The 27,035-nt window shown below is 43.8% G+C and overlaps 2 protein-coding genes and 1 long non-coding RNA gene across 3 annotated transcripts in view; 2 read left to right on the top strand and 1 right to left on the bottom strand.

Annotated features, from left to right (window-relative positions):
• BAIAP2L1 (BAR/IMD domain containing adaptor protein 2 like 1) overlaps positions 1-13,052 on the top strand; it is a 34,565-nt gene extending 21,513 nt beyond the window's left edge. The window contains exons 4-14 of the mRNA XM_066329691.1: positions 4,587-4,648; positions 4,745-4,816; positions 5,149-5,286; positions 6,343-6,495; positions 6,940-7,107; positions 7,845-7,995; positions 9,098-9,305; positions 9,603-9,680; positions 10,025-10,190; positions 11,896-11,936; positions 12,467-13,052. Coding sequence (XP_066185788.1) covers positions 4,587-4,648; positions 4,745-4,816; positions 5,149-5,286; positions 6,343-6,495; positions 6,940-7,107; positions 7,845-7,995; positions 9,098-9,305; positions 9,603-9,680; positions 10,025-10,190; positions 11,896-11,936; positions 12,467-12,542 — 1,313 coding nt within the window. The 3' untranslated portion in view covers positions 12,543-13,052. The remainder of the gene's footprint in view (positions 1-4,586; positions 4,649-4,744; positions 4,817-5,148; positions 5,287-6,342; positions 6,496-6,939; positions 7,108-7,844; positions 7,996-9,097; positions 9,306-9,602; positions 9,681-10,024; positions 10,191-11,895; positions 11,937-12,466) is intronic.
• The window catches only part of LOC136367873 (uncharacterized), a 505,302-nt gene extending 490,951 nt beyond the window's left edge, over positions 1-14,351 (top strand). Inside the window, exon 2 of the long non-coding RNA XR_010744744.1 lies at positions 14,236-14,351. This is a non-coding gene — a long non-coding RNA (uncharacterized lncRNA). The remainder of the gene's footprint in view (positions 1-14,235) is intronic.
• BRI3 (brain protein I3) lies at positions 14,231-25,118 on the bottom strand. Its single transcript, XM_066329692.1, has 3 exons — positions 24,826-25,118; positions 23,165-23,279; positions 14,231-14,619 (listed from the first exon to the last, which is right to left on the bottom strand). The coding sequence occupies exons 1-3, from the start codon at positions 24,992-24,994 to the stop codon at positions 14,487-14,489; spliced, it is 417 nt and encodes a 138-aa protein (XP_066185789.1). The 5' UTR covers positions 24,995-25,118; the 3' UTR covers positions 14,231-14,486.
• Positions 25,119-27,035: the final 1,917 nt, after the last annotated feature.

The raw sequence follows: 27,035 nt of genomic DNA, 5'->3' as shown, positions 1-27,035 counted from the left end.
AAGGTAAATAACCTGAACAATCAGCCAGTGCAAACAGTGAGATTGAAGTGTAACTTCTGCAGAAGTTCTGGCCTTACAATGAGTCTTTCTGAGAGAAATTGTTTTCCTTGGTTTTCATCTCCTGGGCAAGACAGCCTTTCAGGGACGTTTTCTTGCTCAGGGGATGCTGTATATGGAGAAATGACTGCTGCGCCCTTTGGGCTTATGATTTTTTTTTTTTTTGGGTAACAAACCCAACATCATTAATGGAATTCTAGTCTGTATTACTTTCTGAACAGAAAATATAGATACAACCAACAGCCTTGGCTAGGCCTAAAAATATTTCACAAATTCCTGAAGTTTCAGCTTAAAAGGTTTTTCTGTCGGTGCACTGAATCTAATTGAAACTGAGATAAATTTACAATGGAACCATTGCTGTTCATGGTCTTATATCTGATTATAGCTGTAGTATGACACATGGTTTCAAGAACTATATATAGGGATTTTTTTTTTTAAATTTTAAGTCATTTAAGATATTTGAGATGTTCCCCCAAAATCCTTTTCTGAAAGAGATTGACATTGCCTTTCCCTACAGTGCACCTCTAAGGTAATAGCAAAATATCAGAGCAAGTATGTGTGAACATCTACAACTACTTTTTTGTTTTCTGAAACAAGGTGGGAATATTTAATGTACATCTGCTTAATTCAGTCAGAAGGGTTCCATGTTCAGGGTGTGGGGAGATGGAAAGCAGAGAAAAAGTATAATTGAAAGACAAGTATTTTAATAGTTATGTTTATCATCAAGACCAGTGTTTTGGATTTATTAATTCATTGCATAATATGATGCCTAAAACTGGTTCAAGTTTACAGGATGGCTGCCAAAATTGGACTTCAGTGGCCTGGTATCATGTGCTCTGGTCATGGTTTGTTTGATAGGTTTGGGGTTTGCCAATAAATTATGATGAGGTTAATATTTGGTTATCAGGTATTATGAGCTCTCATATATAAAACCTAATTATGAGCAGCTTTAATGTAGAGCAGAATATTTTAATTGATGTGAGAAATACATGTTTGTCTTCACCTTAAGTAGTTTTCTGAACCTTTTTGCAAGAGCCTGGCCTTAGGTTATGCTGCCATTATTCCAAACTAATCCACTGTGTTTCTTAGAGCTATTCTATAATTCACCATGGTGATTAAAATTCAGATATCATATTGAAGTTGTTCTATTTCCATTCTAGTTGGACAGTGTTTTGTGTAGGCCAGGGGTTGTTTTGTCTGTCCTGAATTAGTCTTCTACAAAAACTTGTCTCCTCATATATATTAATTCTGGAGAACACCACCTAAATGTGACTAATGCATTATCTTAAACTGGCAATAAAGAAACATGATATGTGTTCACTGCAAAAATGCTCTCTATTTATTCAAGGGCAGAATCTGATTTATAATTTAAATCTTAATAGGTCAGGGTGTGATTACTATGGATGGGTTCTTTTCATGTTTTGAATCAACATTTTGAAAGGGGAAATGAAATGAGTGAGACAATATATGCAGTGCCTGTGGATTCCTGGTGGCAGAATAAGGTATATATAATGTAATATCCCAGAATAAAGTATATATACATCAGGTATAAATATGACTTTTCCTGATGCTCAGTACAGCAAGTCTCTGGTTGAGAGCAAAAGAAAATGCAGTTAGGGACAGAGTCACTGACAACGCAGCTGAAAAGTGTTCCCGAACACTCTAAAATAAACCCGTCACATAACCCAGCACAAACCATTCAGAAGGAAGTGCAGCTTTCAAAGTTCTCTTCGGGACATGTTTTGGCAGCGTGTTTTCTGTAACAGAGCTGAACAAACCCGTTCCCAAGCGGGCACTGGGAGCCGAAGGGCTGAAGGCAGCAGCCGGTGGGGGACAGAAATAACCCAATAAGGTGTGTCAGGTTTTCCAGCCGCGCCGCCGCAGGTGAGCAGCAGTGTTATGGGTGGGAGCTGAGTCAAAGCGCGGCGTTGGTGGATGTCTGTCCCTCGGAACGCTGGCGGAGCCAAGGATTAGCTCAGCGCTGGGCCTTGGCAGCCGCTGCTCCGAGTGCGCCTTGTACACGGAGGGAGGAGAAGGTTGTTTTAAGAGCACAGAAATCTGTAAGGGTAATTATTTTGAGGGCCGTTCTGGTTCTCGCCCTGAATTTCTGTGACTTCCCAAACAGCTTCCTAGTCTGTGTATGTAAGTCCAAACAAACTTTGTGATTTTATTTGTATTTCTTGGTAATTTTTCCTGCTTTCTTTTATCAATATTTTTCTTTTTAAGCCTTGGATAAGCATTCACAAAACTCTTCTAACTTTTCAAGCCCATTATTGTCTAAAATATATCTTTTGAGTTGAGTTGGTGAAACAGAAACAGTAGGCACTAAAGTGCATTGACTTCTGGAGCCTTAAAATAACACTGCTCACCTCCGTTACTTCAAGTGTTTGTGTAACTAATCGTGTTTACTTTTCTATTGCATGTGAGCAACTAATTTCCATAGCACCTCTCACTTCTCACAGTATTTATATTGCTGTAGTCACCAACAACTTTAAATAGGAACAAAAAAATCACAGCACTCTGTGGGCTGTACAGAACACAGAAAAACTAGATATATATATTAAAAAATAAATAAACCACTCCTCTGCCTCTGACTGTGAATTCATTTTATTGCCAGTCAGGGGGTTGTCTGTTCTCACTGCATTCTGATTGTTTCCTCTTAGTGTGCTGCAGTCTGTTGTGCAAAGAGAGGTAGGGATGGGCACTGGAGCACAAGGGGGGATTCCTGAAAAGCCAGGAGAGACACGTGTTCCTTCCTGTACCACCTGATGTTTCCCCATGAACAACAATGCAGACTCACATTTTATAAGATTTAGTTGAAAATCTGCTGTGTCATACTGCTTCACAAGAGATGTGGTTCTCATTTCAAAGAAACTAAGATTTTGAGATGATGTAACTGGAGAATGACAAATCAGAAGGGAGAAAGGTGGTAACATCTCCATGGACAGTGGGGATGCTTCTGTCTGATGTGAGAAGGTTACCAAGTCACCAACCTGCACTATGGCAGACAGGCTTGGATGTCTGTGCAGATGAGAAAGAAGATGAGAAGGTTCTCATGAAGAGTTCTGTCATTCATTTATTGGGCCAATTTTTTTCATTATTGGCATCTTTTGGGAGCTTTTCTAAACAGCTGAACAATCTGAAGCATTATGGGATGATCAGTTCTTGCTCAGGGGTTCTCAAAGAATATGGATGATAGAAAACAAAATTCATACAGCAATGTGTTGATCACTTGATGAATCCTTTCTATTTTATCTCAAAAGAAGGAAAGTAGAATTGTGTAAGATGGTAAATAGGGGGGGCACACGGTCCCAGGCAGTGACTGCCAGTGATGTGCAGCAATTACAGAACTGTGGTCGCTCCTCAGCCCTGCCTGTGCATGAGAACAGCACAACTGCAGGTACCTGTGGCCAATCCAGGTGGGACAGCTGCAAGGGGGACTGAGGGACACAAGGATCACTGGAGGAGGTGTGCCAGGGGCCCAGCTGGCAAACTGAACCTGCCAGCCCTGCCATACAAATGGAGCCCCAGGAAAACACAGCTCTGGTCAAGGCTTCCACATGGAAACCCATTTGTGGATGTGATCGTGGTCCCGGCAATCCCAGTTCTGGCAGCAGCTCTGCTCAGGAGCTGGGAACAGTGGGCTGCTCTGATTTGGGTGCAGCTGCTCTCCTGAGCAGTGTTGCAATCTCCTAGACAGGGCTGGCACTGTGTCAGGGTGCCCGTGCCAGGGCAGGGAAGGGAGTGGGGCTGATGTGGCACAGGCGGGGTGATGTGGCTGGCTGCAGGCAGGGCAGCACCAGCCCGCAGCTTGCGCTGCTTTGCACGTACAGCCACACCCAGAAGGTGGAGGGATGTTTCCTCTGGATCCTCCTAAAGCAAAAGGGACAGTCCAGCTTTCAGCTGATCCTGGCTGGGCTGTGTAAGTTTGTGCTGGGAGACAGCAGAGCAGAATGGGATATTCAGGGTCTGTGGTGAGGATGCTGAGCAGTCTGCTTTGCCTTGGCCGTTGGTTCCTGCTGCACAGGTGGGAATTCCTGTGTGGGTCAGGTCTGTTTTAGCAGGTGTGCAGAGAGGGAACTGAATGGTTGCTTTGTGACTCTGAAGGTGCAGTGACTTAATAAACATTGAAGTTTAGTTTTCAGACTAAGAAATGGATAGCAGCTATTTGGGTAGTAACAACTTGTGTGTTATTCTCTGACTTGGCGCACAAAAAGAGGCTGTTACTAAACCAACAGGAGCTATTCTGGAGAGAAGGAAGTTTTTATTTTGTCTGGCACTCCGTGTCCCTTTGCATAACAATGCACGATTAGTTACTCTTCTATCACTTATGAACTGCTCAGTTTGTCTGTGGCCAGAGTGAATTATTAATTTCAGCTGCTGGGATGAGCAACAGTAAGAAATTTCCTACCCCTCCTAAATATAACCATTAATGAGTATATTAGTTAAATGTATTTTATTATTGATCTTTGTTCATAAGCTTCAGAAGTCTAAGAAAGAAACCAATACAGTTTTGTTTTTATCAACAGGCCAAGTTCTGGTAGAAATCTCAAGAACACACAAGAAACTTAATGACAGTCTAGAGGAGAGTGTAAGTTAAATAATTTCTTCTAATTAATTTTGCTTGTGAAATCATAAATTACTTTTGCCAATTTTTAATAACCCTTAATTAATTTTGTTTTTAAAGTTCAAAAAATTTCATAAAGAAATTATATCTGAACTGGAGAAGAAAACAGACCTGGATGTAAAATATATGACTGTAAGTACATTAAATTCTAAAACACCTATTTTATTTGTGTATTGCTAGTCAAAGAAATTTTTTTAGATGTTGTTTCCCAAGATTTAATTAATTGATATGAACTTTCATAGAAATGCACTTTAGATATATAAAGATGGCCAAATTTTTCATGCTTGATTTAAGTTAAACAGAGAATCTCTGTATGACTTCATAGCTCCTTAAAACTACAGCAGTTGCTGAACTCATTTGGGGTGTGTGAGCAGTAGCTCAGAGATCACAGTAATGCTTTTTATTCCCTTACCCAGATACATGGCTGAGTGCATTATGAGATGATGTAAATGCTTTGATTGCAGGCAACTTTAAAAAGGTACCAAACCGAACACAGAAGCAAACTGGATTCTTTAGAGAAGTCTCAGGCTGAGCTGAAAAAAATCAGAAGGAAAAGCCAAGGAGCACGAAATGTAACGAAGTATGAGCATAAAGAAATGGAGGTCTGTCTCTTATTTGTTTTTCTCTGTATGAGAACTGGTAAAAAGTTAATGGTTCCTCAAAGTTGATGTGTATTAAAGGCACTCCTAGAGTTTGTACTGCAGCTGCAAATGAGCTCTCACTGCTCCAGTGTATTTATTCAGAGACTTCTGGTTCCTAGATTTCATCCCTTGACCAATAATTGATCTGTAACTACATCTTTATGCAGAGCTTTACACAGGGAGCCAGCTAAACGATATAAATTCAGTAGTAATTTGCTATAGAGTAATTCCCCTGCATAGGCATTGCAATTTGTGTTATTATTGCCTTTCCTATTGCCCTTAATCTAGCATTGCCATCTTGAGGTGAAATCCGAAATGGCAAGACACTGAAGAGAACGTGCTTTAAAATTAGTAAATCAGATTCTCATTGTCATGTGTCTCTCTGAAAACATTTGCCATTGATACTTTTATTTGCGTGACACTTGTACTTCGTGCTAGCTGATAAATTTTTTTCTCCATATCTATTTTAATTTTCAAAGAAAACTTTGTGTATAACACAGTACAGTAAGTGTAGGTAACAATAGCTCCTGTTTCTCACTGCCTGTCTTTTAACCTGCATTCTTAAGAGTTGAGGGGGTTTTTAAGGTTCTGGGTGTGAGTTTAAGGATTAGCATTTAATGAGTCCTCGTAATCTCAGATAAATATAGTTTAGTGTTTTTAGTAACTCTTTCCCCCCATCCCAAATGAAGCAGAGATTCATCACAGCTTTGTGTGAATAAATGCAGCTGCAGTGGTACAGACAAAGGTCATTAGTCCAATTTGAACACACACCACACCCCCCTCACAACCCCTAAATAGGCTCTTAGTTGCCTGTAGGGACAATATACCTTCACCTGAGGAGGTCAGGGAAGACAATCTGTGCAGGAAAAGAGGGACTTAGAAGTAGAGCAACCCTCTCCCACCCTGCCTTTCCAAAAGCTTTTTCTAAGGCTTTTAGAATTTACTTAACTAATTGGATACAGCATCATATAAAACTCAGAGGCTCTATGTGATTCTTTTTTTCCCTTTTTGCCTCAGTATCTGGAAACTGTGAGCTCTCGACAAAGTGATATTCAGAGATTTATTGCAGAAGGCTGCAGAGAAGCTCTCCTTGAAGAGAAAAGAAGGTTCTGTTTTCTGGTTGACAAGCACTGCAGCTTTACCCAGCACATGCACTTCTACCACGTTCAGGTCAGTGCTGTGAGCGTAAATGAAATTTGAAAAAGAAATTAAACTCCTGAAATCCAGGCCCACAGGAGATGTTGAGTATTTCCTGCAGCATAGACCAGACTGTGAGAAATAGCTAAGAAGAACTGAAGTGCCAGACAAGTGTTGTGCCCAGTTCATAGAAAATGTTTACAATACACAATTCTATGAAATGTATTGTAGCAAAAATCAAGGGTTACTGTGAATTTTTTTAAATCGTGTATTAAGAAAAAAATACATGGACTGATCGGGTACTTCCAATATCTGACCCTGCAAAAGAGTTGTTTTTGCAACATCTTCTTTGTTTCAAAGAGGTATTCCTTAGAAGAATCTTAGAAAATACTTCCATTTTGGTGTAATGAAAGTTAACCAGTAGATTCCTGCAATTTTATGCCTATCTTTGACAAGTATCTTTTCATTTGGATGCAGTGTGCAGAATTCCTAAAATCCAAGCTGCCTGGGTGGGAGGAAATCTGTAGTGATGCCACCAAAGTGCCTGAAAAGGTCAGAATGATGATAGATGAAATCAGGACCCCTGGTTCCACGCCGGTGTCGGGAACGCCGCAGCCGTCCCCCATGGTGAAGAGAAATCCCCTGGTAAGTTGTTCCTCATGGCCTTGGGCCCTCCTGGCTGTGCACTGGCTTCAGGAGGCTCTGTTGGACCTCAGCCTGTGGGATGGACTCCACAGTGTCTAGCTGGAACACACTGGGCTTGGGTATGGAACCAAACTCACCAGGCTGAAGCCCTGCTGTGGGGAAAATACACAGCAGAGAAGGGAGGAGCACACATCCAAAGAAGGCTCACTTCTCAGCTGGGTGCTCAGGGCTTCTCCTGCAGAGCTCAGCCTCAGGGCTGCTTTTGTTCCAGTCAGTCCATTTCCTGCATTCTTGTCTGTAGGTAATAGTAATTACATACTCAGTAGTTCAACATGAACTTAAGAAAAATGTTATTTTCGATTTTCTTTCCTTCTTCCCTTCATGATTATCAGCTTCTTGGAGTACAGATGAAATTCTCATTTCTGCTGGTTCATACATTGTGTCATCGTTAGTTGACACAATTTCAAAATGATTATAGTAAATTTCTAAATAAGAAAAATCTGAAAATGATCATGCCATTTGCAGAAAAAAGGCTACTGTAGCCTTCCCAGTAGCAAGTGTTTATCAAGCCTCTTACAAACCTTCGATCAGCAGTTCCACAGGAACGTGTGGGCTTTATGTCATGTTTAAATGTGCATCCTTTAGGAATATTTCAGCATTGCTCTCCAGAATTTAAACTTGCAAAAAAGTTATTGCTGTTCCCTCAGTATTGTGATACTGTTGTTTTGTGCCTCCAGATTGTAAATGATTTCCATCCTCACCAAGAAAACACCTCCAAAGTGCCCCCAGCTCCAACGGGCAGGGCATTCACAAGCCCACTCGTGGATATGTTCAACAATCCTGCAGCAGCTCCCAAAGCACCTTCTGAAAAACTGAATCACTCAGCGGGTGAGTGTCCCTTCCCTGCAAACTGGGAAAGTGTGAATGACATCCTGCAGTGTTCAAAATCACCCCAGGGCTTCTCTGCTACTAGGACAATGTGAATTTCAAGATGTATAAAGGAATAGGAAATGGCCTTTACAAAGGATTTAAAGAATTTACCTAACAGGAGAGAGATGTGTTATAAGAGGATCATTTGCAGTAAAATGCAGGTCAGGATAGGTAGTTTCTTTTTTAATCACTTTCTGTGTGTCACTGATTAACTCAACTGCTCTCATGGCTTACAATGTTATCAGCAGAAGGCATTCCATAATTTTGAGCAGGATACATCTGAGTGTTTCAGTGCACACAAACCAACACCAACAGTCTCACTCTGGTTTACTTTAGGGTCATGTAATGGAGAAATGCACATGGGACAAAATGCACACAGTCTTGTAGTTCTTCCCCTGAAATTTAAAATCAGTAAGATTTGCTTCCCAAGTGTCTGATATATTGATTTTTATACTTTCTATGATACAGGAAAGAACTAGGCCCAGACCACAGCATAAGAAATGCAGAACTCTTCAATGTGTAACAGAAATTCCAGCATTTCTTCCTTAAAAATACATTTACAATATATTGTACTAGTCAAATAATATGCAGTTTTAAGCTCTCCTTTATTTTTTCCCTGATAAACATCTGGTGTCCAGAATGTGCCAAGTATCTGCAAGTCTCCTCCATGCTGAAGCTGAGTGCTGAGGCACATTTGAAAGTGAAAGTTGGATTTTATACACAGTTCCTTTTCTTCAGAAGGGAAAAATTTCAAAGGCCTTTTACAGCTGCGATTGTTTAGTACTTTTCATGCCAAAAGAGGAAAGAAATAGCCAGTTAAACTTACAGAACTTTTTCTGCCTGTTGGTTCGACTTTATTATGCTGGGTGTGTGCACATAAAGGCACATGCAGTTAAGAACTTCATGGTGATAAGAAACATTGTCAGTGAGAGGTGTCTAAGTACAAAGTCTCTGAGCTCCATTTGCACTTGAGTTTTCCTTTTTTTTTTTTTTTCTCTCAGATTGTTAATTGCATTTATTTCCGTGTGTCTAATATTTTTTTTAATATTTTTTTTGACAGAGAATTCAGATGATGCCAGTTTATCACGTTCAACTTCTGTTGCCACGGGATTAAATATAATTAAAAGGCAAAAAGTGAAGACAATCTTCCCACATACTGCTGGAAGCAACAAGACATTGCTCAGCTTTGCGCAGGGGGATATCATCACCCTGCTGGTGGCTGAGGAAAAGGATGGCTGGCTTTATGGGGAGCACGACACAACCAGACTGTAAGAGAATCAATACATTACCCACCTCGAATATGAAGTAAAACTCTGTCTCACCAGATTATGTTGGCAGACATCAGTAAATGGTTTTCCACCTTTTTTACTGGCTGTCACTGACTAGGGACTTGGGGTCTCCCTCTAAGGAAAATCTCTGCACATGCTTAGTTTTACACACTAATGCCAAATTGGCATCATCAGAAATTAGCTTCTTCGAATGTTAAATCTGTTTGCTGAGTCTAGTGTTGTATTTTGAAAGATCTTTCCAATTTTATATAATATAAAAGACCTTTCCCTTTACAGAAAAGGATGGTTTCCATCATCATACACCAGGCCACTGGATGAATCAGCAGAAGAAAAAGCCTTTGCCCCAGTGCCAAGGTAACATTTTGGGTGGCATTTGCAGAAATGCCCAGATCTTCATTAACATTTATTTTAAATGTCATTTTTGTGCTCAGGTTCTCTGAGGTTCAGTAACATGTACAGTAGATACCCTGACTGTCTGTAGTACAATGCCTTAATTAGATTAATAATGTGTTTTAATGGTTAAACACAGACCCAAGGAAGAGCTTTAACAGCTTTAACTCAGATCCCACTGGCTCCAGGACATTGCACCCCATTATTAAGCTCCAGCTCAGGCTCTTCTGTGCTTTCCTGGTGCTGAAGAGAAGTGAGAGATGGATTCTGGCATCTGAGAGTGGGCTTTGTTGGGTTCTGTCTTGCAGCCCTGCACCCATCCGAAGTGTCAGCTCTGTGAACCTTGTGGAGAAAGGGGAGGTTGTGCTCCCACCACCAGACTACCTGGGGGCTGCACAGACAGACAGACGGATGGAGCCTGCCAAGGGCGCTGCAGGGAAAGCTCCGGGCGACAGAGCGGAGCAGGCGGGCCCGGTGAGTGCTGGGCACCCACACACTCCTCCTTGGACGGGCTTGGAAATGAGGCCCTGGGATCTCCTGCCTCACCTGCCTCTGCTTGACTTCAGCCTTTACCCAGCGGTCTCCAGGGATATCAGGGCTCCAGCATTTCAGTCCATCCATCCTAGCAGGAATGGAGAATTGCTCAGGGATGTAACTGACAGGAGACTTACCCTGCGCAGCAAAACTTCTCAGCAGTGGAATCTGTTCAACTTGAAAAGAAGTTCTCACAGAAAGCAGTACAAATCCATCACCTCCAGTGATGTTAGAGCTGTGGGGCACAGGGAACTGACAGCAGCATAAACTCTGTGTTCAAGGAGCCCATGAAAGCATGGGTTTGCAGCTATTGCTGAGGGAGAGCTCTACTAACTCCTGGCTGTATTCAGCAAAGCTGCAGCTAAGTGAAAATACATTTGTTATGAACAGATAATGTATTACAATGCTATTACTTCTACTATTTAGGCAGCATTCAAACTGATTCAAAATGAATATTAATCAAATTAAGCACTTACTAGCTTTTTTCTTGCTGCTTGTTGAGGGATTTTGCTGATGTGTATGTGTAAGGGTGGTCATTCCATTGTCAGGAACAGTCACCTCAAGGGTTGTTTTGGTTTGTGGCATTAGGTCAGGGGGTTTAGGAGTATATCTAAGGCTTATGGGCTAACATTCCTGTTGAACCAGAAACCCAAGAAAAATGGCAGATAGTCAGTTAGCAGAGTTCTAATTAGAGCAGTACAATCTCTTTGGAGGCCAGAATGGAAACTGATAGCTCCTAGGAGTGGAAAACAAATACATCGTTTTTGATAATCTAAATTTCCACGGGGAAAGCAAGACTAAAATAAATTAGAAAATCTGGAGTATAGAACAATGACCACTTTTGTTGAGGCAACTCCTTAACTCACAGCAGCTGCTGTGACCCCATCTTAGGACAACTGTAGAGGAGAGCTGCTGCACTTAGAACCAAGTGTTTTGTTCCAAAGTCACTATTTATTTTCATTCTTGCAGAACTTCCTTGTCTTTCCTGCTTCCGTGCAAGTCCCCAAGCCCCAGAGCTCCATAGGCTTTGGAAATAAGCCCAACATTATACTGGGCTGGCTTGTACATTCATACAGGATTTACAGATGTGTAAAACAGTCTGTTCACCGGGCCTCCTATGCAGAAGCAGGAAATGATTCAAAGCATCTTATTTTTGTTTCAGAATACACAGAAAAAATAGCTCAGGATTTCAAAAAGGAAAGATGAGGAAGGGTTCTTGCCAGTTAAACTGTTCTTGCTGTGCTACACAAGACAGCAATATGCACAACAGTGTCAACTATAAAAAAAGACCTAATAGTTGACATAGCTTTGAGGAGGGTTGGTGTTCAGTGAAATTTAATTCAGGCATTTCTTAATTTTTCTTAATTTTAAGTGCTAATGAGGCCTAATTCTATTTACAACTGATGTACTTGGGCAATTTCGTAGGAATCACAAGCCAAGCATGAGTTAAGAACCTGCTGAATGAGGTCCTGAAACACAGCATCACAGGCTTTGGTTCAGCACTGACATTTGAAGTATTAAAACCAAACTGGCCATACAGATTAATTACAGGGTCTCTTTCCCTTAGCAGGACAGTGAGATCAACTCTAGCATATTTCTACAAATTCATGTAAATATCTTTTTTTTTTTTTTTTTTTTTTTACAGAAACCTGACATAAATGGCATTGTAAAACCACCTTTTCTAAGGTAAAATATTTTTTACACTGATTTTGGTCTGGTTTTATATTGGCTTATTTTATTTTATTAATTATAAAGGGAAATTAGGATGTTTATCATTAATGTCTCTGTGACCTTTTCCAGGCACTGCTAGAACAATATGGCTAAAATTAGTTGCATTTTCCTCAAGAGTGCAGTACAATACCCAGGCCCTTCTCAGAAAAACATGTTTCTCCAGTAGCTTGACAGGGATCAGGACTCAACACCTTTCTTTAGCTTGACTTTGAGGTTAAAAGCAAAAATCTTTGAAAACTGGGAGCTATTTTAAAAGTCCAGATGTAACTGGGCATTAACTTCCCAGATTTTTGTCTCAGTGAAAAGTGATGCTTCATACATAACCTCATTTTAAAATTTCAAGTTAAACTAAGAGTTGCACAGAATCCCTGAGTCTCAGAACCTTAACTTACTGTTTGATGACAGCTTAGATGAAGAACTTGAATGAATAAATGTGGGCTTGGGTTGCAGAAAGCCTTCAAGTAACTTCATGCATTTCTTTTCAGTGGAGAAAACCCCTTTGCAACGGTGAAGCTCAGACCCACGGTAACAAATGACAGATCAGCACCGATTATCCGATGAACCCACGGCTCACACGTGCCTGCTTCCTCCTTATCAATGACAATTACTATCTCAACTGGTCCTAAAAGATTATTTAAATGTAATTACTGTACAATAGAGACATACTGGAATGGAGCTCTGATGTTTTTTAAAGTTATAGTTTCTAATGAGGTAATTGCTTTGGGCTAGCATTTGAGCACTTGGGCTTGACTTTACAGTATGCCTTGTTTTGTAGTAGGAATTGTGAAAATACTGGAGATAGTTTGGCTACTCCAATGAATCAGAGTAAGTTATAGCTCACAGAATCTTTGGCATTCATTACTTGGAAGCTGCAATGGTAAGTTCTAGAATATAAGCCTGCATATGCCACCTACTAAAGAAGAGTGATTTTTTTTTTTTTCCAAACAGAACAATGTAACAACTGCCTTATTCCAGAATAGAGAATTGCCTGTATAAATGATTATATGTTATTTTGTGTAAGAAAGATACCTTAGGTTATAAATAAATATTTATCCCCTTAAGAATAGACAACTTGTAATGCCTTGCTTAATGTTCACACCCAAAATTCAAGTGTCAACAGCAGCTCATTTTCAGTCTATGTTATACTGTCAACACATTCTTCAGTGATAATTTTGTCTTTAAAAACTGTTGTCAAACTTTAGTCTGGTAAAAGGTCATAATTAAGCAGTGCCATGATTATTTCTCAAATGCTAATAGAAGTAATATATAGCCATCTATAGCCATGTATATATGCAGTTACTTCTTACTTCATTACAATATAATATATATATGTAGATTACTGTCTTTGAAGTTCCTCCAATACTGTAGCCTACCCAAAAGCTTAATGCTGAAAATTTTTGGTTAAGGAGCTGAGCAAAGGCCTGAGTGCTGGCACAGTGTTGTAGTTAAGTGAAACTGAGCTTTTAACTTCAGCCACAGCAGAGCTGTGCCTGTGATTAATCCTTACTCTCAATCATTCTGTTTTGCACATGCATGTTTCCTGCAGCATCCCCTGGCTCATTGGTTTAGTAGTGCCTACTTCTACTACTATAAACGGTGAATTCATGTCATGTGAAATGCCTTTCAGTTACTTAATATCAAAAAATAGTCTATGACCATGTGCTGGCTCCTCTCACCCTGCCTTTTCAAGTTCAAGGCCGAGGACAGTTTGCCAGCGAGCCTTGCACAAACATCCACCATCCCCACCTGAAACAGCAGCTTTTCAGAGGGTAACTTACACCTGAGCCCATCTTCTACAGCACAGTGCAGGCAACTCAGCCGAGCCTGTCTGACCTGTCAATAATTCAGTATCAGAATGAAACAAGCCAAGATGCAAAAGCTTTTCCTCAGGGCAGCGCCTCAGCCTCTTCCTGCCGCAGGCAGAAGGTTCTGCTGTCTGTGAACCAGCACCAGCCCCTGCATGAAGCAAAACCCTCACTAATTAAAACAGGGCTCTGATTGTGTGTGATGACTTGTGCTTGCAGTGGGAGAGAGGAGCTGTTGCCATAGAGGTAGCACACACAGCACTTACAACACTTCCCTCAAATACCTGACACCCTAAACATGTACAGTCTTAAACATCCTTTATCATCATCATCATAAGGATTCTGGCAAATACTTACCCTTTGTTGTAGCTAGGATTACTGCTCTGCTTTCAGACTACACGGTATCAGACTAATCAGTAACATATTTAATAATCCAGCCACAAGTTGAGGATTGCAAAAGGAAAAGCAGTTTTATTTAGTTTTCAACAGGTGCCACTAAACATGGAAAACAAGTCAGGTTTTCATGTTTTGCAATGCACATGCTCATAAAAGATTAAGTTTAAATTACATGCAGGAGACTAAATTCCTTCACACTTTACAAAACAGGTCTGAAGCAAATAAAATGATTGTACATGACATTTACATTAGAAAGAGTACGCTAACAGTTGTAGCTCCTGTAAGCACGTCCACGTTCAGCCCCTCAGCCAAAAGCTGCCCCACAGTTAGGGCATCTTCTCTGCCTCAGTGCAAGGCAGAACAGAATCCCAATTGGAAAGAATACAATGGCACACAAAACACCAAGACAGGTGAAGGTGTCCTCCAACACGCCAACCCTGCAGAAAGGGAAAACAAACTCAGTCAAGGACACACACCAGCTTTGTCCCCACTCAGTGCAGTCACGAGAAACCACACCATTTTATACAGCAAGATAAAGTACAAGGGTTTGTTCCTGGTTTCTACTTCTCAAAACTAATTTCCCTTTACAGCTGTAGAGGAACTAATTATTGATGTCACCTGGCTCCAGCTGACTCCCAACTCCATGGCCACACGGAAATTTGTTTCAGCACAGTCCTATGACAGCAGAAATTTACCTCCATTTCAGTCCCTGACTCCTTTCTGAATGCTGTATCTGAGCATCCCCCCAAATGAATACAGACACTAAACCAGAGAAATCAGACTTTAGAAATTTGTGCAGTTACATTAAATAGTCAAGATCTGGAGTTCAGCAAAACATTCAAACAAGATCTATCCCCCTGGTACAGTGAAAGTCAAGGCAGACAGAGCTGAGTGACCCTGAAGTGCAGGCTGTGACAGGGTGCCAAGGCCAACAAGCTGCTGTTTCTCTGTGAGCAGTCAGGGACAGGCTCTGGGACATGTCAATAGAGCGAAGGAAGGAAGGCACAGGCTCAAGAGACCATTTCCTTACAGCAACTGCCTGAAACATTGCAACTTGATTAAACTTGGGAACCATTCCCCTGCCCCTCACCCATCAGCAGAAGCCAAAGGCTTTTCCAAGTGTTCTTAATATTCTGCTGCTTACGCAAGCTCATGTTCCCCTTAAGCCTTCCCTCACTTTAATGCACTTTATTTCTGTTTGCAGAGCTAGAAGTTAACTCTGTACCTGTTATAAAAAAAAGGAATTGTCAGGTTACCATTGATCCCAGCAGTAGCTTTATCATTTCATGTCCTCAGATAACACTCTTTTAAGGCAACTAAAAAATGCAGACAGTTTGTATCAGCACACAGGTTTGAGTCTCAGCACACAAGTGTCCCACAGCTCAGATCTGTGCAGCCTGTGCTGGACATTGTGGCTACTCCCACAAACGCTGCACAACAGGAGCCATGGGGAGAGAACAGTAGTACCTGCACTGCTGAAACTCACTCTACAAAACTTGGTCCAGTTCTGGGAAAAAGGGTCAGATCTGAAATCCTGAGGAGTGTGTCTTGAAGCAGAACACTTCTGCAGAGCTCATCTGTCACTGTTCTAATCTCTCTGGGCACACAGATATTCAAGAGTAATCTTGCATTGTTGTGGCAAAACAAAGTGCCTGCCCTGAGAGCTGGAGCTTAGGGAAGTGCCATCTCCTGGGAACACTCTACTACTAGAGCTGGAATGCAAAGAAATTCAGGACCATTAGGACCAGACCAGTTACAGATACAGGGGCAAAAAGGACACTGCAGTGCTCAGCCAGAACTGTCAGGTCTGGATGAAGCAGCTGAATTTGACTATTTGCACTGGGCAAATGCACAAAATGCTGACCACCCTGAGACCAAACAGAAAGCAGCAGCACAAGCTCAAGAGGTGAGGCCTCTCCTTTTCCCCTGTCCACAGCACCACACTGGATGTATAGAAGAGGCTCAGGCACACTCTCAAGTTTTCTGAGTAATTCAAGATTTAGTTTTCACACTGCAGATCCACCCAAGAGAGGCAAAGCCTCTTTTCCAGGCATTTCAATGACATCACAAATAACATAATTTGCAAACACCAAGCACAGTACACAGCACATGACAGCTGTTGGATTTCTTGCCCTGCTCTGCTGTTACACTAATGCCTTCTCTTCCTTTCACACACATTGAGCAGTTCCCTCCTGCACTTCCCATCCAGTTCCTGCTTCACTACTGTTTTGAAATCTTCTCCTTGTCTCTTAATAATTCCATATTCAGTTCCTGCCCTGAAACCTACACTTGTGGCAAGTAAGCCAGTGTGCTTAGTTAAGAGTACAAGCAGTCCACTGATGTGAGCTGAAAGAACAAACAGGGACCAGTCAGGGCACTGCTGGTCAGTCCCAACAGTGATGGGCACAGCCCAACCCATTCCAACCACCCCTCTTCATCAGCTCACAGGGCCCAAGTGCATTGGTCAGCAATGTTCTTGACACTTTAAACACAATTTCTTTTAAACTCCTTTCCCCCTAAACAGAGTTACTCAGAAGTTTTTTGTGGTACTACAAAATGCCCAGTTAAACTAAAACTAAAAATTAAAGAATTGCCATCCATATTCAACACCAGATGCAGGGCAAAGGCCCAGGGAGCACTGCTGGGTGGGCACTGGAGAAGCACAGGGCCAGCAGCAGAGCAAGGCAGCTCCAAGCTGCATGACCTCCACACCATACCTGCTGTTGGAGCTCCTATCACATCTAACTGTGATTACAGCATTAGCCACACAAACACTTCTTGGCTTCTGCTGATTTATGTCAGCACCTAATTTTAGATGAACACTTACCCAACCACTACTTAGCCAGCTACTAAATTTAAAAAGAAAAAAACCAAACTTTTTGTAAGGGAGTCTATGAGTACTTTTTGCTTGTATATCTTAGCTGAAATGTGGAGTAATTAGAGACACCATATTCAAAATGTGGATTCACTAACATAACCAAGCATAAATTTTCTTCCACAGCATAAACCACATAAAAGCTGATTATAACTGCACCACTCCCACTCTAAAAATAAAGTGGAAAGGTTTATTTATACTGCAAGCAGCATCTTGCATTTAAGCTACAACTACAGCTGCCAACTCCATAAGTAAGGTCAATTATGCCCACTGACAAGTACTTAAAACAAAATTGTTTTTCAGATAACCCCCTTTTTCAAAGTTAAAACATTAAGCTCTTAAGTCAAATGCTCAGGATGAGACAGCCAGTAATGAGATTTGTGAACACAGCATTGGTCCAATTTAGCACGTGCATTTTTAGACTTATCACTACATCACAACATTTAAGTGTGGGCTTATCAGCATTTTTTAGACCTTACAAATACATTCAAAGAGTCACCCCAGGTAATCGAGACAGGCTAATTGTACCACAAGCTCTGCAACACGTGAGAAGAAACTGCACTTGAGAAAACTGCCATCCTCCACACAGACCAACCACCCGGAATTTTCAAATCACATCCATCTTCTGCCACAGAGGTTGGCTGAGCTTCAAAGTTTAGATTCGAATGGAAACGTCAGACCAGGGACAAGCATGGACTGTGGCAGCTACATGCTAAATGTTTAATCTTGAACATACAAACAAAAACCAGCCAGAGATTCTTTATCATTTCCTGGCTAATGCAACAGCAGCACCTATGTTCAGAATGTTTAAATCTCACCTGCAGCTGCAGAAGAAAAAGAATTGACAATTTTATGTGGAACCACTGAGTAAGCACTGGACGTTTACAGTTTTAATTTCTATGAAGAGGGGTATCAGCTCTTCCAGCCTCAGCCTGAAGGCATCTTGAATGGTTGTTGATCCATATGCACAAGAAGAAGCCCAAATCTGTGTAGCCACTGGCTTGCCCACCTCAGCACAAGATGCACGTATATGTAAATGCAATTATCCTTAAAAATCACTTCCAAGTACAAAAACATGACAGTATTTACAGATTTATCTGAATTTCACTACACTTTAGGCCTCTTTGCCTATACAGAGGCCTGGCTGCAGAAGCAGAGGAATCCTGGCAATGGGAAGAGCCTGTATGTAGCTGTTTGTCTTTGCTGAAATGCCCCCAAAGCAGCAGCCTTCCCTGCTGCAGGAGCACTGCTGCTTTAATCCCAGCACTAATCAGGAGAGAAGGCTCAAGGCCTCACACCAACAGCCCAGGCTGCCAAAGGAGGCTGAGCCCAGCAGTCAGAGCTCTCTGTGGGGTGGACATCCACACTGAGCCCACCCTTGTCTGCACACACAGCCCAGTCAGACCACTGTGGTCACCAACAAACAAGGGCAGCTCCCTCCTGTCACCCACAACAACCCACTGCTGCAATGAAATCCTAACCATCAGACAAGTCTTCTTCAAGACAAATGGTGACTCCAAGGAAAGAAATTGCTGTGATCAGGGCTAGTGACAGACTAGGCATTAGAGACCGGATTATCATTTTTATGCAGTCCCATTAGGGAATACATTCCTGCTGTGCCTTATTTTTCTAAGAAATGAGACTTTATGAAATTAATGTGTTTTGATTATTGTCTGCAAATTAGGTCAGATCAGTGGAACAAAACCCCTCAGAAGCAGCCAGAGCTGTGCTGTTCTCATCTGGGACCCTGCTAGAGACTTATCCCTCCTCTCTGTGGGCAGCTTCCTGCTCAGCAGCTGCTCTGGAGCTGGGAAAAGTCCCAGCTCTCCCAGTCAGGAATTCCAAATGGCTCTCATGGCATCTGCCCAAGTCTGCTGGATCAAGGCTTTCTTCTTCCCTGGCCTCTTCACAGCATTCTCAAAAAGCTACTGCAAAGTTTGCTTCACTCACAAGGTTCAAAAGGATCTCCAGCTTGCTGCTGGGAACCAAAAATCCTCAGCTTAGCCCACACTGTCAGACATAGTCTCTAAACAGGTGTTTTGCTGTTGCCTTTTTCTTAAATTCCTTGCATATTTAACCAGTGAATATAATTAAACAATATTAAGAATATTTACATGAAGTTTAAATATAGTAGTGAGTAACTATAGAAAGCCTGTATCCTGAGCAGCCTTTTCTCAAAGCCTACACAGCATTTGTGACAGAAATCATGGAAGAGCAGAAGACTGAAATTTGGAAGGACTTGATCACCTAAGTGCAATTTTTCTGGAGTCTATTCCCTCAAGAGACACGTGTGTAAGTGCCAAAAACAAAATTTTGACTGAAACCTGAGAAGTTACAACTCTGTCAAGTCAAAAAAAAAAAAAAAATTAAAAAAAAACCCACCACAACAACAAACCAAAACCCCACCTGTGGCAGGGAGAATACTGTAAGAGATAATAAACATCAGAATAAATACAGTTTTAATTAAACTTGTCTCATCTTCCAGTTCAGGAAGAAGCTTCAGTGTTGGTATAATTTGAGACCCACTACGATGCTGGTCCAGCAGATGCACTGTAGCTGTCAGAAGTGAAAGCTGCAGCAGGGTGAGGTCCTTTCTCTTTCTCCCAAGCAACTGAATATGGCTGAACAGGAAAATGAAAACTCAACAGGGCCCATCACAGGCTCTCTCCCAGATTTTGAAGGAATTGGCTTTTGCAGTCATCAGATCAAGAGAATGTTTTTACAGTTTTTAAAAGGAACTTTCTCGTTAAATAACAGGAAAGCAAACATTCCTGAGCAGTCAGTTATCGCCAACAACAGAAGACAGAGAAAAAGAAAATGAAAGTGACCACGACTAAAGCAGCCAGGCTGCATTCTCCAAGCTAAAAAGATAATTCCACTAAAGTCAGTGCCTGTATTGACTCATGGTGTACTTGGGAACATAAAATAGTTTAAAAGCAGGACTCAGCCAGACCTTAAATGTCAACTAGTAGCCATAAAGCTGACAAGATTGTGCAGGTCAGTTGAATTCTCTATATCAGAAGTACATCAGGGCTGGGAGAAGAACTCACACCAAGACAACAGGACTACAAGCACCAAGAACATTCTGAGAGTGCAAGGAAGGATGGAGCACATTAAACCTGAAGTCTGTAACCAGAAAGCAGCACTGACCAGGGATGAATGAACCCGATGTAAGGAACAGCTCTATGCAAGAGGCACAGCTTGTGAGACAGGACAGTCATCCCTCAGATGGCAGCAGTGCTTCAGAGGGAGAAGGGCAGGAATGCAATTACCAGTCACCACAGGCATATTAGCAACTTCAAAGAGACTACTTCTGGAGATACTTTGAACTTCTTTTGACTAAATACCATAAAAACCTAAAGATCAGCTGTACTGAAGCCAGCTTATTAACCCCAAGATCTCTCATGACTGCAGTACAATAGACACCAATTCAAATAACTGACCAACACTGAGTATTTCTCCTCAACACCATACATTTTAAGTTGGAAATGGTTTTGATTTCAATCAGCAACATGAATTCATCCCACTGTGCAACAGAGTGCTTTGTATTTCTGATGGCAGAAATCCTCTTGATGGTCCCTCCATCAGTTACATCATTCCACAGCCACACACAAGCTTTTCCTGGTGACCTAAAGCAGATGGACTTCTCTAACAACGGTGCACCATCAAATCAGGAAAGTAACAGGACAACTGACCTGGTAGTTTAATAACAGGGGGTTTTATGTACCCTTAATAGCTTTTAATATTTTTCAATGCCCCTTCAACAACTTTTCTGTTCAGGGCAGTATTCAGAGTTTGCATTCATCACAAAATAGGTTTCCAGGACATGGAAGTAAACTAGAACTGTTTAAAGGTCCTGTGAAGTCAAAGAGGAGTGAGCTTTTTCTCTAAAAGTAGCAGGCAGTGTAACCTTCCAGAATATGAACCCTGGCCCTTCAGGCTCCCATGAATATTTCCAATATTATGCTTTTTCTCCAGCCTCTCTGACGTTTCTCCTGAAGTAATACACACTATCAATTCCATGACTATTCGAAAAACCAGCCATCTGAGATTTCTCCCTCCTACCTTGACACTTGCCTCCTGTTCTAAGGACAATTAGGAACTAACATGGGAACAGGGTAAAGGAGTTACCCTGTTACACCTTTACTAGATCCAGTTACTCACCTTTGGGATTCCCTGATCCAGACTATTGCGGTTCTCCACGCAGTTTATTTTTTTCAAAGCCTAAAACAGAAACTAAGGATCTAAGAGTAAAGTAGGATTTTGTGGAGAGTATTTTGCTTTAGGAAAGAGTCCACAGTGGGTACTTCCAGCTGGGCATACCTGATGACTTAAGAAAGCTCTTCAAGTGAGATCACTTAAAAAACCTAACAACAGACTTCTTGTTTTCGAAAATTTGGCTCAAGTTATATATTATATGTGCAAACGATTATTTCAAAAGTCTTTCCTAGACCACCACAGAAGCCTCAAGCCCATCTGAATTCAAGAAGTGTTTGGACAACACTCTCAGGCACATGGTGGGATCCTTGGAGTGTCCTGTACAGGCCCAGGAGTAGGACTAGATGATCCTGATGGGCCCCTTCCAACTCATTCTGTGAACTTCCAGAAAAAGAAAAAAATAACAGCAACAAGAGCCTACCTGTTTTAAGCTACTTCCAAGAGCAGTGAATGCTCTGAGCTGTCCTGGGGTCAGGGCAGAAGGGCTGTCTGTAAAAGCACCCTGCCTGCCTCTCTCCAAGCCACACACAACATGTGCCCTGTCCTCTGGCTGAGCTACAGCATCAGCATGTTGATACAGTCACTCAGGTAGCAGGACCTACCACATCCTCTGCACAGCTCAGCACTTGCTTTCCCCACTGTTTAAAACACACCTTCTAAATCAATAGCTCTAGCTGGTACAGGTTTTTCAGCCTTAACTAGTGGCATTTCAACAGGCACCTGTTTTTACATAACACCACAGGATACTACCTATTTGAATCCGCCTTTGAAGGCAGGTATTGACTCTCAGACAAACACCAACTTTAACAGCTGGGCTACAACCTCTGCCATACAACATCTCTGTCACATTCATCACACACCAAACTGGGATCACTTCAGCTGCTCAGGGCTGTTTCCTGCACGTTCTGAGAGGGACGGAAGGGCTCAGACCTGCAGAGTACCAAGTGCCTCCTTGCAGCTCCCTGAGGAGTGACTCCTGTACCCTTTAACAGAGGGGAAGGAGCCTGCACTTGAGTCACAGCTGGTCAGGCAGAGCAGTGCCTGAACTGCACCAGCAGCAATCCCTCTGCCCTCAGCCATGGCCTAGTACCCCGGGAAGAGAAGAACTGAGAAGCAGAAGGGACTAGAGCTGACTTAGAGCCCTAGTGAGGAAACTGAGTGCCTCCTTCCTTTCTAATGGCTGTGATCTCCAAAGGGGAAGTTGTTCTCTTGCTGCAGTTCCATGTAACAACTGACCACTTTTTCTGGTTTTCACCACTGCATCAGACTGACATTTTTGGTCTGGTCTATCAATTTCTCTTTTCTTCTGCAGTTAAAGGACTTTTGGAGATCTTTTAAAGCTTTAAGCCACAAATGTTTTCAGCCGATACTGACAAGCACCCTGCCAGTTTGGTTTTGCACAGTTTGGATTGGGTTGGGAATGGGAGCACACACCACAAAAGCAGAAGTTCTTCCACAGTACTGCCAGAAAACCAGAAGTGACTATGTGCAAGGATTACAGCGTTTCACAATAAAATCACACTCACTGTCACCAGGCATAAACACATCAGAAAGGACTTCCTGTCATGCTTTCCCCCAAGAACTGACCTCTTACATCTACTGCTGAAGTGCTATTTCATTAAAGGCATCACTTGCAGATTTTCCTCCAACTTGAAGAACACATTCATGTTCCAAGTGTCTTGTATTGCTCACAGCAGATGTCACAAGCCCGCCAGGACAAGCTCTTACTACACAAACCAAAGCACTCCACTCCTAGATCTTAGTGCCTTTGCAGTTAATTATAATACACCCACAAAAAAAAGCTATTGAAAACCAAGGAACCATATGAATACCTCTGTCTTAAATAACAAAAGCCAGGAATGAGTTTAATTCCTCAAGAGCCATTTTACCTGCAGGCAGGACAGCCACCAACTACTACCACAGAAGTGGTGGTGGCAGGCTGCTGAATGATGGTGTACGTGCTCGAGTAGTTTGGCTGTGATGTCGGCGGAGGAACAGCATACCCTAAAATGAGAAAAAAAACCCCAATCACCACACGGAAGGCACAAAGAACAATGATAATTTACAAGTATGACAACAGAACATGGAAAACAATGAACAGGAACGTAGTCTTGATCAAGCTCTTTAAGCTCTATCAAAATCAGAACTGGAACACCTGGCACATCTAATAGCAATGGCACTTCATAAACCCAAGTATCAATTTAACCATCCCAAAAGGACACCGAGCTAATAATTAACTTTGAGATTTTGTTTCAATGCTGAGCACCAGGGAAAACCTGTTTAAATAATGACCATGGCTTTCACTTCTGGATGTTCTGTATCAAGAACGTCCCAGTCCAGCAGACAAACAATTTGAAACACAATAAATCTTCCTCTAGTTCCAAGTTTATAGTCCATACACTAAGTTTCTAACTAGAGAGTGATAGGATGCAAGAAGAAAGAGACAGCATAGGAAAAAACCCAACTTTCAGAAAGTCCATGTTCTTGGCAAAAGAACAGGTAATTTTAACCGCTGTAGATAGAAGACAGAAGTCTTTAATTGCTTCATTAACATTAAAAATTTTAAATTGTATTTTAAAAAAAGCTTTTGAAAGGGATGGTTAGATGTATGCAGTGTAATCAAGGCACAGTTTTCACTGTTTGTTCAACTATAATCCTTTCTAAGCTTATTTCCGAAGTTCTCAGATTTTCTTCAATCAAGTTATCCATCTGTGAAGTCTAGCAACCTCACTATTCAAAAATAAAATAACCACTAATACCTGTATTGCGGGAAAACAAGCTTCAAGTTATCAACAGGAAAATCTATAGCCTCAAGGTTCAACTCAAAGACGGGGGTCTGTGTGCGCTGCGTAACTTTTGTAACTTTTGAAGCATTGCTCTTTCCTGAGAGACTACTTCTTTCTTCGACAGATGTATTAATTCAGCGAACGAAAGTATTGTACCTACTCACCTGCCTAAGTCTCTCCCAGACTACTGAAGTGTATCAGAAAGAAACAAACATTAACCAGAGCACAGCGAAGTGCAGGCAAAGAACAAGTTTGGGGTCCGTTTTAGTGCCAAGGCACAGCTGTGGCTCTGCCATTGTTCCGAGGCAGAAAACCCGCCCGTGTGAGGAATGCTCGCAGTCCCAGCCGGGATTTTGGGGAGAACACAGCACCAGCACCCGGGGGCCCGCGGGGAGGAGGGGAAAGGGAGACGGCGCTTTGGAACCCCGGATCCCGGCGCTGCCTCGGAGCGGGGCAGCCGCGACAGCCCAGCGCCCGCGGTGCCGGGAGAGCTGCCGGCGGGGGCCCGGGATCGCCCCGGCCCCGGGATGGCCCCGCTCCCGGCCCCGGGATGGCCCCGCTCCCGGCCCCGGGATGGCCCCGCTCCCGGCCCCGGGATGGCCCCGCTCCCGGCCCCGGGATGGCCCCGCTCCCGGCCCCGGGGCACCCCCCAGTCCCGGGAGCACGGGGGGGCTCTCCGCGGCCGGTCCCCGCCACAGCTAAGGGCGGCGGGCCGCCCGCTCCGCACACCGGGGACCCCCCACCCGCAGCCCCCCGCGACCCACCTGGGGCGGCCGCGGCGCCCGGGTAGGAGTACGGCGGGGGCGGCTGGAAGCCGGGCTGCGGGGCGGGGATGGCGCCGTAGTTGCCGTGCCCGTAGTCGTAGGCCGGCGCGCCCGGCGCGGCGGGGCTGTAGGCGGGGGGCCGCTCCTGCAGCAGCGGTTTGCTGTCCATGCTGGGCCGGCGCTCCTCGTCCCGCGGGCCCGAGCAGGAAGCGGCGCCCGGCCCCGAGCGCGCGCCGCCCGCCCCGCCCCGCCCGGGGGCGCCGGAGCTCGGGGGCGGCGGCGCGAGGGGCCCGCGGGGGGAGCGGCCCCTCCCCGAGCGCGCGCCGAGCCGCGGCCCCGGTGCTGCGCTCGCGGCCGGTCACGAGGCCGCCGCGCCCCACGTGACGCCGCTCCCTCAGCGGAGCGCGGCGGCGCCCGGAACCCGCGGCCTTAAAGGGGCCGCGCCCCGCCGGCAGCGACACCCGCGGCACCGGCACCCGCGGCACCGACACCCGCGGCACCGCCTCACCGCGGGACCGGCACCCGCTGCACCGGCACCCGCGGCACCGCCTCACCGCGGCACCGGCACCCGCGGCACCGACACCGCGCCCCCGAGCTGGGGCTACGGGGATCCCCCCGCCCACACACCGAGAGCAGCCCGCGGTGGCTCCGCGCCGCCCCGCTGCTCTGTCACTCCGTCACCAGGCCCATGCGGGATTAAGGCGCTCGCTCAGCCCCCGCTCGGCGCCGCTCCTGCCCCACGCTCTCCCCGCGCTCCCATCCTGCCTGCGCCCGGAGCTGCGAACTGATGAGCCGCGGTGGCCCCTCCAACCTGACCCCTTCTGGGAAATGCAATCCCTGCTGGAAGCCGCCGGGATGGGGACGGGGAGGATGAGGTTGGTTACTCGCAATGACTTCTGCAAACTCTTACATCGCCACTGCCAAGAGCCGCGCTTGAGTGTCAACGGAGCATGAGTTCTGGGATGGCGGTGCAGGATAGGAATGTTGTAAAGAGAGGAGATGTTTTTGAAAAGAAACTGGGGAAAAAGCAGGAGAAAACTCTCATGGTTCAAAGAAACACTAAAGTAAATAAAGAAACACTACAGGAAGGAAGAGGAAAGCAAAGGAGATGCTGCTGCCTCCTGTACAACAAACTACAGGAACGAGTTCAACAACACTTTCACCAGGTTCAGCTGCTTCTGAAACCGACGTGCCTTTTACTTCAGCTAAAACTCTTGCCTCTTCCCTCCACACCTTTATCCCTTGAGCTGTCCGACTCACCAAATCGTTTGTTTTGGAAATTCCTGGTTTGTCCTTCACTACAGGTCCCAGCACAGCCTTATCACCACGGCAAACACTGTGACTGTCCCATGACAGGTCCTGTGCAGTAGGGAAGGGTTACCCCATTTCACAGGAACGGGCTGTGGGGGGAAACATGAGAAACAAAAATCATTAAAAAATTTCCCTCAAAAGGAAACAAATTCTTGAAATAGGTGGGGGCAAAGATCACACCACCCCAAATGCAAGCCAGTTCCAGCAGCACACGATGGTGAAGGGGTCCCTGCCCTCCTGCCTTCTCTCTCCTTCCTCTGGTTTGCAGGTGACCCATCTGGAAAGGGCACCTCTTCTGAGGGCTCTCTTGCTTATTTTAACTGTAGCACTATAAATATTACATGAGGCTTTTGGATGAAAAATCTTAAGACACAAATGCAACGCAGCACTTCCTCATCAGGGGAAAGATACTTGTTTAAAATGAACGTTAAGTAACAAGGAAAAATCCCTCTTTTAAAGAAGTGAGGTTTGGGAAAGCATGGAAGAGCCAACAGTAGGAAAACTCTCTGTACAAACAGGATTGAAGATGTCTTGACTGGGCTTTGGTTCATGGGAGAAAACTCCTTTTTCTTGAGTCATCCTGAGTAACCACAGGGCTGAAGGACAGAAGTGAAGGAGGATATCTGCAGGTTTTCTTTCTCTTTTGCAGGGCTTCAGCCATTTAGGGTAGACCAAGGATGCCCCTTTCACAGGCTGCAGACTGGAAAGGAGGTTCCCATTAACCCAGTGCAAATCCATTTATATTCAGCTGTCTTTGCAAAAGCTTCCCCATTAGCTCCTTACAGAATGGGAGCTCTATGGCAACACCAGCGATTGAACACAGGAGAGCTCAGCATTGGACACCCAGAGGAGAGAGACTCCTTGTAAGGCATGATTCAATCCTCACTTCTACATCAAAG

The sequence above is a fragment of the Sylvia atricapilla genome, chromosome 15 (assembly GCF_009819655.1).
Source record: "Sylvia atricapilla isolate bSylAtr1 chromosome 15, bSylAtr1.pri, whole genome shotgun sequence".
In the NCBI taxonomy this organism is placed as follows: Eukaryota; Metazoa; Chordata; class Aves; order Passeriformes; family Sylviidae; genus Sylvia; species Sylvia atricapilla.
The sequence above is the reverse complement of the archived record's forward strand: the minus strand, read 5'-3'. Positions and strand labels throughout refer to the sequence as shown.

What these genes read in the sequence shown, in the direction of transcription:
- BRI3 (XM_066329692.1), bottom strand. Translation starts at nt 24,994, where the DNA reads ATGGACAGCAAACCGCTGCTGCAGGAGCGGCCCCCCGCCTACAGCCCC. An exon ending in GGGCGCCGCGGCCGCCCCAG is followed by an intron (nt 23,280 to 24,825) that starts GTGGGTCGCGGG and finishes TTCTCATTTTAG; the next exon opens with GGTATGCTGTTCCTCCGCCG. An exon ending in GGTGGCTGTCCTGCCTGCAG is followed by an intron (nt 14,620 to 23,164) that starts GTAAAATGGCTC and finishes CCCTTTCTGCAG; the next exon opens with GGTTGGCGTGTTGGAGGACA.